The 11,651-nt window shown below is 53.9% G+C and overlaps 1 protein-coding gene across 2 annotated transcripts in view; it reads right to left on the reverse strand.

Annotated features, from left to right (window-relative positions):
• The window catches only part of IRX5 (iroquois homeobox 5), a 39,682-nt gene extending 28,308 nt beyond the window's left edge, over nt 1–11,374 (reverse strand). The window contains exons 1-4 of one of the 2 annotated variants that reach the window (XM_084756995.1): nt 10,648–11,374; nt 9,126–9,531; nt 8,188–8,973; nt 6,949–7,057 (exon numbers count right to left, since the gene is read on the reverse strand). In XM_084756995.1, the coding sequence (XP_084613121.1) occupies nt 6,949–7,057; nt 8,188–8,973; nt 9,126–9,531; nt 10,648–10,893 (1,547 nt within the window). In that variant the 5' untranslated portion in view covers nt 10,894–11,374. Of the gene's footprint in view, nt 1–6,948; nt 7,058–7,553; nt 8,974–9,125; nt 9,532–10,647 lie in introns of those variants that run through there. The other variant, XM_084756996.1, reaches the window with a different exon arrangement.
• Nucleotides 11,375–11,651: the final 277 nt, after the last annotated feature.

Genomic DNA, 11,651 nt, shown 5'->3' on the forward strand with positions numbered 1-11,651 from the left:
GCCTCTGTGTATAAACTCACTTCACGATCTGGGACATGTCATTCTCTTTTCCCAAACCTCAGATTCTCTCCTGGGACTGGAAAGGGAGGGATCTGATCCCAGCACGCTATCATCTATGGCTTCGGGAGAGGAAGTGTCCACTTCGGAGTCATCCGTGGACACAGGCATCTTAACCAAAGCACTTGAGTATTCTGTCACTGGCTTCTCAACATATCCCCGAGGGCTGTTTGTGACCCAGTGGCTTAGGTGTCATGTGAAAGAATATCTCGCTTTCTTCTATCTGAAAAAAAAATTTTTTTCTCCTCTTACTGGGGAAGGAGACTTTACTTTCTTCCTGACTCTAGGTCCAAGGAGTATACCTCCCTCAGGGATCTCTATTGGTCTCCTAATTTGCTCCTGTTTTTACTACCACCCTCCCAGAAGCTGAGCTCACACACCAGGATGCTTATAAATATGAGTTAGATACTCAAAACCCTCTACACTCTGTCCTTCATCACAACCACCAAAGATCTCCTAGGACCTACAAGGATCTATGTAAATTGCCCCTGGATTGAGCCCAAAAATCTCCCTGAAATTTCCTTTCACCTCAGAAGGCTTACATTTTTCTATTCCTTGTGCTCAGAACTCTTTTTCCTCCCAAATTTCAGCTTAGCAGGCTCCCTAGCATCTTCTCATATGAACACCCCCTAAGGGAGCTCGTTGGGATCCCTCACTCTAAGAACCCACTCCTTACCCTCTTCATTTGTCCCATGACCATCACCCCACAGATGCTGTGTGAAGTCTTCCTGGCTCACTTGCTGAGCCACCGTCAGGGCCTTTTAAAGTCCAAGTGCAGGCAGGGTAGGGTATTTGCTTTGTTTATGCTGCGTCATTAGCCCAGACTAGATACTCAGCAGTAGACCCGGGGAGGACAGATCTGCACTAACAAAGAGACCACGGCAAGAACGCACTGCACTGCAATGACTCCTGGAGGGGTCAGTTCCAAGGTCTTTCCTGCCTTCTCTTCCAACAAGGTGGATGTCTTGAAAGCAAGGGTGGAGTTGCTTCTTTGGAAGTCTGGGACGGAAAGTGTGACTAGGTGCAAGGAAGGGCGGTGAAGCTCTTAAATTCTGAGAAAAGAGTCCAAGGTGAACTTAGAAGCTGTGGAGGCTGCAGATTCTTGACTGAGACCAAAGGGAGTAGCCCAAAGGTCCTTGTAGCTGTATCTCAAAAGACAGATGCCTACAGATGAAAGGCTGCCTGACCAAGGTGCAAGGAGTTCTCTAAGGCACCTGGAGCTGCAGTGAAGGAGACAGAGGCAGCTCCTGTCAGTTTCCCCAGGTCAGCCCAGAGGCCCCACTAGGGTGTATGAACGCCCTAGGGTGTATGAACGCCCTTCTAGACTCTCCCTCAGTTTCCCTTCAAGTTGCTGCTGGTGCTAGTGACCAAGAGAAGTGAAGAGGTGTGCCAAAAAGGAGCAGCCATGCTGGCAGGACCCTGCCTCTGCGTCCCTCCTGTCTTCATCCTAGGCCTGAGCTAGTGTCCGCAGGGGACCTGAGTCCCAAAGAGATCATTATTTTAATAGCTATACTAAAAGGCGCTCTGTGTTATGCACCATGTCGGGGGTGGGGTGGGGTGGGGTGGGGTGGGGGTGGTGAGGGTGTATTTCAGTCCCTTTTCACCTATGAGGTCATCAGGTTCAGACTGGTTATTGAAACTGTCCAAGAGCACTTATGATGACAGCGCTGTGTCGCTTGGCCAGGAACCCACCGGTAGCGCTATGTCACGTTCGGAATACAATCCATGCCCACAACTCCAAGTCACCTCAGACTTCACAGTCACCTCGGAGTCCCAGAGGCTTCCACTAACCTCTCTCCTGCACCAGCCCCAGCCCCAGCCCTGCCCCAAGCCTGAGCATACTGCCTGCCCCCAGGGGGCGATGGTGGGCAGCTTAGAACCCGCTCTCCTCTTCCAGAACGCTAGCACGGATTACACCCTCACTTCTCAATCTGGGGTCCAGGATCGCCCCCACAGGGAAGCATCCTGGCTGGGTTCGAGAGAAGCAAAGCATCCAAGGCTGGGCACCGGGTAGGTACTGGAGCCCAGAGGCTGAATCCCAGTTGGGTTGAGCGCCGCCGCCAGGCTCTGGATGTGTATGCAAGCTCTGAGCCCTTGTTTGATGAGCAGCGGCCAATAAATTCATTAATCATCATTTTATGCCTCATCAAACCCCCTCCAGGCCCCTCCATGGGAGTTACACAAATTAGCCCCTGAAAAGACAGTAATTTCAGTTTAGCGAGGTAAATGCTCCGCACACACAGCTTTCATGACAAGCCCATCCATCAGCTCGTTGGGACCCAGCATGGCAGCGCCATCGGTGCTGCCCAGCCCAGCCCAGCCCAGCTCAGGCCGGGCCAGGCCAGCTTCTGGGGGCTGGATCTATTGGGGAAACGGCTCTGCCCAGGGTGCCTCTTTTTCTCTCCCTTCACGCATGTACCTTAGACTGTTTCCTCAACGGCTGCATTTCTGAACAGAAGAGAAACTTTTCCAGAAAACCGGAACCCCAAATTGAGAAGCGAGGTACATGAGACACATGAGGACCACCTGGCTCTAAGGTCGAAACTGTTGTCTCAAGGAGAAAAGAGACAGTCCGTCCTTTCTCTCCTAATAGCTGTCCAATCTTCGAGACGCCTTGAAATGACTGTCTTGTACTGACAGTATACCGTATTTAGTCCGGGGAGGAGTTAATCCAGGGATTCCAGGCGATTTTGAAAGCAACCTCAGCCTCCAAAAGGAAGCCCTGTGGGGGACCGAAAAAGAGAGATCCTTCCGTGTTGAGGACCCTTCCACCTGACCCCGAAGGCAGAAAAGGAGATCTGCCCACCCTCAGACACAGCTGGCATCTTTCTCCCTGCACCCTCCACTTGAGGTAGAAGAGGTGCGGGGGGGGGGGGGGCGTCTAATGCGCTTAGCTGTTGTATGTAACCCAAGTACAGGGCTTGGGTGAGAAAGCAGAGGGTTGGAAAAGAACGAAGAGGAACCCGGCATTTTCAAGAAAGACAGCAGTCTCCGGCCCTGTCATCTTCCCAGCCAGGCCTCACAGAGGGTCCCAGAAGAACACCACCAGGCTTGGAGGGCCTGTGTAAAGAAGGGGCGACAAGGCGGCGCAGGCCTCGCAGCGCGGGACTGTCTGTACACCACGGCTGCGCTGCGAAGAGCTGCAGAGTTGAGCGACGCGCTGCCCCTTCATTAGCTTCCCCTCCACGCGGCGCTGCATGCCTCGGAAAATAAGTTAGCAAACGGGGAGCCGTTTATCTCTTTTATCTTGGGGCCTGATCCAATTAAATAAGTGCACATTTACATTTGCATCCATCAGGCGGGAGCGCTGAGAGCCTGGGGTTTGCTCGGAGCAAATAAAAGCAGATTTCAGTGGGAAAGTGACGTCTGGGCGCGCGCTGGGTTCGTTCCGGCATCAGAAACCAGCGCGCTGCCGGGCGAGCGGCCTTAGGGAGCCAAGGGTTGGGGGCTGCAGCTCAAGAGGGACCGAAGATCCCGGCAGCTCCGTGAGGCAGGCCAGGCAGAGTTTCAGACCTGCCTCCAAGGTGTTTTTTGTTAGGCCACAATCCCTGTCTGCCCACTGTCAGCGGCCCAGGTTTATATTTATAGCGAAAACGAAAAGGAGAGCGGGTCTAACCTGGTCGCAGAGGTACACGTGCTCAGTGGGCATAGGGACCGCGCCAAAACTTTTGCAACGGAAAAAGGCAGACGCCAAGGTCCCTTTCGGGTCAGATTTCCGTCTAGTTTGAAGAAGGAAGGGGGTCTTAGAGCCAGTCTGGGGGCACGCCCTGCTCTCCCCCTCCTCACCCATCCCATGGCACTTCTGAACCTTACACGCTAGCCACGGTGGGCACTGCTGGGCACTGCAAGCTTTGCCATTCCGATCTCATTAAAGGTATTGTTGAACCGGGAGTGTTCGAAGCAAAACTTAAGGGGAAATAAGCTTTTCCTTATTTCGTAATGTCCACGCACTGGCCAAAACGGTGTTTCGGAGTTAGTGGCCTGGTAGGCTCCTCTCGAAATGGCAAACCACAAATTAAAGAAGACTTAGTGGGATTCTTGGCGCGTAAGCGTGCAAGGACCAACAGAAGCAGAAATGGGGGACACGCGAAACCGAAGAGGACCACTCTCGCTAAGCCTACTATCTGCAGGCTACTTAAACTCCCGCCCCTACCTCCTCCCTGAAGGCGACTTGGGTGCCCACAATTTTCAACTGCCTGCTGCCTGACTTTTGAAACAGTGAGTTAACTATAGCTAGGACGCGAATCTGTTGAGTTAAAGCTGAGTTAGTCAAGGCCTGCTACCCAACTTCTCAGTGCTAACTAGGTCATAGAGTCCAGGCCCTAGGCAACTTGGCTAATGGACGGAGCTTGAGGTCGCCCAGCTCAAGTGTAGAGCCAGGGAAGGGCAGTGATTGTGGGCCTGGCCGGCTTTGGCCCAGCTCCTTCTCACTGCGAACCCCCGTGGCCCTGGAGACCAGTAGGCGGCGCCCTTCCTAACCTGCAGACCCGGGGCTCCTCTTGAGAATTCAATTCCTTTCCTTTTCACTTTGGGCGCTTTGAGGGGACCTGTTCTTTAGTTCTCACCAGTGTAGCCTGTTATTTGTGGGGGACAGATGAGCTTGGAAAGCCGGCGTAGGCTCAAGAAATATGTACGACCTCCCCAATCTTTTGGGCCCCCACATTTGGGTAGTATAGGGTAATGGGTGTTTACAATTATAACCCCTCACAGAGGCCCCTCACCCGAACTGGGAGATCACCTTTTCTAGGTCCTAGTACCCGACTTCTGGGAGAAAGAGCCCCTTGCCACTTCTCAAGGAGCCCCCCTCCCCCTCCCCTTCCCCCGCTCAGGCCCCCCCCCCCCCCGTATTCGCCCTCAAGGTATCATGAGGCTGTTTCTTTTTTGACTACTAAATCCCTTAAACTGATTTGGCCGGTACAAAGGGTTAAGGGAAAGAACCTGGCCTCAGGAGAAAGACTGTAGAGACCCCCCAAGGAGAAGCTAGGGACTTGGCTCCTTTTAGTCCCTAAGCGCCAAGCTAGGGCTCCTAAGACGGGTTCCCAAAACTGGCCTAGCAAGGCGCAGGTGGTTGACACCAGCACAACTCAGTTCCGAGGTATTTTGCAGGTATTTTCGGCACTGTCTCTCGGGGCTTTCGTTCCCTGATCCCAGCCTGAGAACAAACCCCGAACCCCAGCACCGACAAGAATCACCTGGTGCCCATGCCTCCAAAGACGCATCGCCCCCTAGACCGTCCGAGAAGAGTCAAAACGGAGGTTCAGGGACGTGTGACACACAACTATTTCTGAAATTAAACGCAGGTGTTACTTTCTTCGTGTCTCAAACTCGGACCTGACCATCAGGCTACCTCCAAATTAGAAAAATCTCTAGAAACCAGAAAAACCACTGACCATCGAAACCTAGTTCTGCAAGAAAGAAAACCTCGGACTTCCGTGGGAGTGTGTGCAGTAGTTAAGGTACGCAAGAAAACCAAAGACTTCAGGCGCAAGGGACAGGGATTCGGAGCAACAGCTGGCCAGGCCCGGTGCTTCGTTGCTTAGCCCGGAGTCCGCAGCCCCTGGATGCGAAGAAGGGGCGCCCGCTCCCCGGCGGGGCCGAGTTCCCGTTCCCAGGCAGCTCCGCGGGCAGGCGGTTTAAGCCCCAGCCCTAGCCCGTGGACAAGCGAGGCCGAGCCACGTTATTTGCATATTCCCAGAAACACTAGGAGGCCTGTAATTTTCTTTTAAAAACCGATGGGCAGAGTTTAGGACCAGTGCTTCCAAAACCCCGCCGCGTTGATGTGGTCTTTAAACTTTTCCTTAAGAAAAGCGACTGCCTATTCTTCAGACTTTTCAAAAAAGAAGATGACTCCTGGGGTTGCATAAGCTCGGTGGGAGGGGTGGCGATTGTGAATTAGGCTGGGGAGAGCGGGCGTGAAGAGGAGGGCAGGGCAAGTCATCTCTGGAATGCAATTGTTTAAAAAATCATTTATAATTAAAGGAATAAAATAAAATACGATCATTTCATGTATGTTTAATCGTTCACAGTACCAACTTTATAACCGTTTTCCCCATTGAGAACTTTTTAAGTAAAACTCCGATTTTTTTTTTTTTAAATAACAACACTGTTCCTTAAAACCTCTGGCTAACACAGCTTTCAAACTTGTTTCAATTCAGATAAAGCGAAATGAGTCCTGTTGCAGGTTTTCAAAGAATCAGCAAAAGCTACACGAGCAGTGTAAGTTTGGGGTGCGCTTTAAAACCCGAGTAGGGCAAAAGTAATAGAGGAGAAATGTAAATATGTACACTCTGCTTTAGGCTAATTATGTTGCCGTTGTATGCAAACAGTTCTGTCCCTGCACTCAGTCAAATTAATTCCCTTCGCTGGGGTATTTTTTTTTTTTGTAATGCAACGCCCCCCTCCCCATTACTACAGAAAATTCCCCATGAAGTAAAAGGGTTGATGAGTCACATCTTAGGTGCAAAATGGGTAACCAAGCCTGAACCCCGGGATTGGAGGGTGGCTCTGGGTGCTGTCCCTTGGTCATTTGGTACCGAGATGAATCCCAACTTTGCAGTGAGCTGAAATAAAGCGGACTAAAACGAGAAAAATAAACCCTCAAAAACACTTTTGTAGCAATCTGAGCTGGGAAAAGTGCTAAAGCGACGACAAGCCTCATCAAGTCCACAATGGCCTCTTTATCTACGCAAATGGCCTGGAGCTTTTGAAGCCACTTACCCCTCCCCAAAAGGGGGGCAATGGGGGAGGGGCCTCCTACTCCCTTTGGGGGCTCCGTTCACTGCCCCTAGTGACTATGATGCTCCCTCCACCTCCCACCCCCTTCTGCCCACGCTCCCATCTCCGATTCTGCAAAAATACAGGCTCGAAATTCAGGACAAGTGTGACACCTACCTGTGAAAGGGGGGAACCGTCGCGTTGCGGGTTTGTGGTCCCTGCAGGGAGGCAGCGCCTGCATCCACAAGGCTGCAGGCCACCCTCACGGTTGCGGATGGAACAGTCGCTGATTTAATCAAATCCAAAGAAGAGATCAATTCCCAATTTTGAAGGGGTAGAGGAGTGGTGACTTGGGGAAGCCTTCCCATTTGGCATCCCCTAACGCTCCTTGCCTGTATTAGCTAACAGCACCTTTGAAATAGTAATAAGGGCTAAATCCGGCATAAAATCGAACTCATTAGCAAAGTTCACCAGCTGATTGCTTTGCATAAAACACGACACTGATTGGAAGTAATTAGGTTAAGCGATGGCTCTCGGGTGGTGCACGACTCTGCCTTCATTTGCCATTTTTCCTCCCTTCTGGCACACACTTGGGTCTCTCTTCTTGCTCCTCCAGGGTGCAATCTCCCCCTCAAGCAGACCACAATGATGATCCAAATCTGCGTTCCCAGACTGGGCCGCTTCCCCAGGGTCTGTGGCCTAATTATGGTTCCCCCTGGTACACTGAGTGTCTGAGGACAGCGCCTTTCATTCCCCACTTTGAAAAAAGTTACAGTTGCACCTTTTGACCAAGGCAATTGACAATTTATTGAGGATTCTGAGAAGTAATGAGTGGCTCTGATTATGTTAAAATCTCCTTTAATTAAATATTTTGCATTTTACAAAGACCACTGCAGTTTCTCTTTTTTAAATCTAAGAGTATAACCTGATTCCTTTCTGTAATAATACTTTAGCTCATACCCAGAAAAATCAATAGGTGTAAAAAATTAAATTAAACTTGTATTTTTAAACTATGAAACAGTTTGGGGGAACACAAATGTATATATTTATATTACAAAAACATTAAATGCCTGTACAGGTGTCTTGATTTCATAATTTACTTCAAAGATACTGAATTATCAATTTAAATACAAAAATGCTACATTAAATATACAGAATAAGATTTAATACAAATCCTCTTAAGTTTTTTTTTTCTTTTCAGTTGGCTAAAACAATTTTTTTTTCGAGTGTGGAGATGTATACATTTTTATGTCATCCATCTCCATAAACTATAAACTTCTGAATTAGAGGGGTAGTTTATTTATTTATTTTTTCTTTCTCTTTCTCTTGGTGATGGAAAAATAACTGCCAAGGCCATGGTTTTAATAAATTAGGAAAGTCCGGGAGTACCGCACCCGAGTTAAATGTCGGACATACCTTTCTTCAATTCATAGGGAGAGTCTTTGCACAGGTCTAGCTGAGACTGGCTCCGCAACATTTTCGGGTCTTTAGCCAAAACGTCCGCTCGATTCAACACCGTCTGGTTTAATCCATTGAAATGAGAACCGGGACCCGCTGTAGGGCCTGGTCCTGGCCCTGGGTGGCCATGAAGATGTCCGAAGGAGCCATAGTTCGTGTAGCCCGGATAGAAGGGCGCAGTGTAGTAGAGAGGCCGGGACAGGACCGTCCCGCCCGGAAAGGGACACTGCGCCGAGGGTGAGCGAGCGGGCGCTGGGGCAGGAGAGGCGCGGCTGCCTCCAAGGGTTTGCCCGCCCACGGGCCCGGGACACGGTGGGCACGGAGAGCCCTCGCTCCCTCCGCCCCCGTCCTTGACCTTGTCCGAGGATGTGGCAATCTCTGCCAGAGACCACAGTTTGGGTTTGGCTAGAACGGCCGGAGGCGGCGGCGGAGGTGGCGGTGGCGAGTGGATGACTGAGGACCCACCCGAGCCGGTGGGCAGCTCTCCGGCTGGTGGGTGCGGGCCGGGCGCCTGCGCACCCGTGGGATAGTGAGGACCCGCGTCCTCCGACAGACGCGCGGTTGCCGGCCCACCTGGGGAGGGCCCGCTGGCGCGCGGGGGCCTGGGCAACTCGTCGTGGCGGCCCTCGGAGGGCGACTCCTTAAAATCCGAGTCGCTGAGACTGCCTTCGGTTTCCTTGCCGGCGGGACTGGGCGGCCCCTGCAGCCGTTCACAGCCGGGAGCCGCCTTCTGCTCTGCTCCTCCTGTGGGCGAAACCCGGGCTGTCAGAGGAGTGGAGGCCACGCGGGCCGGGCCCCTGTTCCTGCCGGCAGAGGCAGGGACCCGTGCGCGCCCCCTCCAGGCCCCCTTTGCCTTTGAGTCCCGATCAACACACCCTTTCCCCGCGTCCACCAACCTGCTTCGGGGCCCTCGAGGTCGCCCTTGTCCTCGGGCTTCTGTGGCTCATCCTCGTCATTCTTCTCCAGATCAATGTTCTCCTCCTCCTCCTCGTCCTCGCTGCGGTTCCGTGGCGTCCACGTCATCTTGTTCTCCTTCTTGAGGCGCCGGCGGGCGTTGGCGAACCAGGTGGACACCTGGGTGAGGGTCATCTTGGTGATGATGGCCAGCATGATCTTCTCCCCCTTGGTGGGGTACGGATTCTTGCGGTGCTCGTTGAGCCAGGCCTTGAGCGTGGCTGTGGCGTCCCGAGTGGCGTTCTTCCGATATGCGGGATCCCCGTAAGGATAGGAGCCTAGAGGCGCCGCGTAAGGGTGATACCCCAAGGAACCCGCCATACCGGGAGTGTGGTCATAGGGAGAGCCCTGCAGAGGGGGGGGGGGCAGGCAGATATTAGGTGATGTTGGTATAGACTTCATGGCCACCTGAAAGGCTGAAATCCACTTTCCCTCTGTCCCTAGGTCTGCATGCCAGCGGGGCCCGCATTCCAGCTCCCTCCCCGAGGCAGACAGAGCTGGCTGATTCAAACTCGAGTGGCCCCCCTTCCCCCTCCTCAGAAGGCAGCGGCCCCCAAATTTCTAAATCTGGGGTCCTTCGGGAGCCCTGAGGCTGTTCAAGGCTTGGCACACCACCTTGGAGGCCACCATCTCCTGGAGCACATCGGTGCCCAGTGCTTAGATCTGGCCTTTGCCGCTGCGGCAGGGCCCAAGGCTCACTTAGAGGCCTGAGCAGCCTCGGCTATCACTCAGAGCTCTGCCCCACAGCGGCAGCATGTTGGGCGCAAGGGGGTACAACAACAAGGGAAGTGAAGGTTCTTTCTTTAATCTTCAAAGGAACGCTAAGGACAAACAACCTTAGCCTGCACACCGACAGTATAAAACTGCTATCCCTAACCAAAGCCCTTGCGCTTTTCCAGAAAGCACACCCTGCCGGGTTTTAAAAAAAACCCGGATACACCGCAGCTCGCCGGACGGTTCAGAAATTTAATACTTCCAAATCGGATTGCGAAGATAGGATTACGGATTTGCAACATTTTGGAGGATTAATTAAAGGCGAGGCCAAACACATTTGCATAGACTTAGTACGCTACTACTGTTTAAAATTTAGGTCTGCTTCTTTTGAACTACTTTTCTAAAATGGGCAAAAACCAAAAGGAAAAAAGAAGAAGAAATTTGCGGGTTGTCCCAGAGCTTTGGGCTAAATGTTATTCCTTAATGGTAAGGACTTATCCCCTCCCTAGCCACTTCCCCACCCCCCACTTCAAACCCTTCCCTTCAGCTCAGCGATCCCAGCAAGACGCTGCTCTTGCCACAGCTACTTGGGAGCCCGAGGCTCGAATGAAGCCGAGCAAGACAATTGCCCAAGTTTACAAGGGCCGTGAAGCTTGGCGGGCGAGGTGGAGCCTAGGCCCCTGTCCCGGGCAACCCGGGTCTGCAGGCCTGGCCCCGGCTGCCAGCCCACCTCGGACCCAGCTCACTCACCACGTACGAGAAGGCAGCGGCGGCCGCGGCCGCGGGGTCGGCGCCGTATTGGAGGTGCGAGTTGTAGCCCGGCGAGGGAGCCGTGAAGGCAGTGGAGCCAGCGTAGGGCGAGAATGCAGAGCCCGAAGAAGAGCGGCCGAGCTCATCCGTGCGGGGCCCCGAAATGACGCTGGTGCTGTATGCGGGGCACGAGTAGAGCGCCAGCGAGGCGGACGGCTGGTACAAGTAGCCCTGCGGGTAGGACATGGCCACACACGGGCATGGGGCGCGCCGCGCCGCGGCGGCCAAGGAGCCGGGCGGCGCCCTACGAGGGCGAGCGAGCGGGCACCTGGCCTCTGGCTGCCCCCGGCCGCAGCAATTCGAGCCCCGGCTCCCGGGCTCCGGCCCGCGGCGCCTCTTGGTCGGCTTCCCGCGCGCCTCCGGCTGCGACCGCCGCGCCCGCTCCTCTGCGCGCCCCGCTTGCCTGGGCTAGGCTTTCTCTCCCCCCACCCCCCCTCGCTCTTTGCACCGGGGGGCTCTGCTTTTGGCTTTGCAAAGGTCCTGCCAAGATGCTAAGTTGGAAATTGAGGATTCTGACGCCTTGTGCGCGCGCGAAGCTCCTCCTTCCCGGGGTGTAGTCGGTGGGGGGGACTGGCAGGAGCCTTTGGGCGGCCGCAGCCAACCCGGCCGCCAGGCGCGTCTCGCCCTCTCCCTGTTCCTCCCCAGCTCCTCTCCCGCTCACTGGCGCTCCCCTCGCCCCTCCCTAGCGCCCGCCTCTCCTCCGCCGCCCCCCTCTCCTCCTCTACCCAGCCTCCCCCTCCTCCCTCCCCGACTCTTCCTCTCCTTCTCTCTTTCTCAGACTCTCGAGCGCCGGCCCCAGGATGACAATCACATCCCAAGCGCGCCGGCCGCTTCCAACTTTCCTCTCTCCTGCTAACTCTGGGCGGAGCGCCTATCTTGACGCACAACTGGCCCTGGACAGGGGTCGGGCCGCTCCGCAAAACAAAGAGAAAGAGGCTGCAGGC

This window comes from Acomys minous (genome assembly GCF_964271855.1).
Source record: "Acomys minous genome assembly, chromosome: 14".
NCBI lineage: Eukaryota > Metazoa > Chordata > Mammalia > Rodentia > Muridae > Acomys > Acomys minous.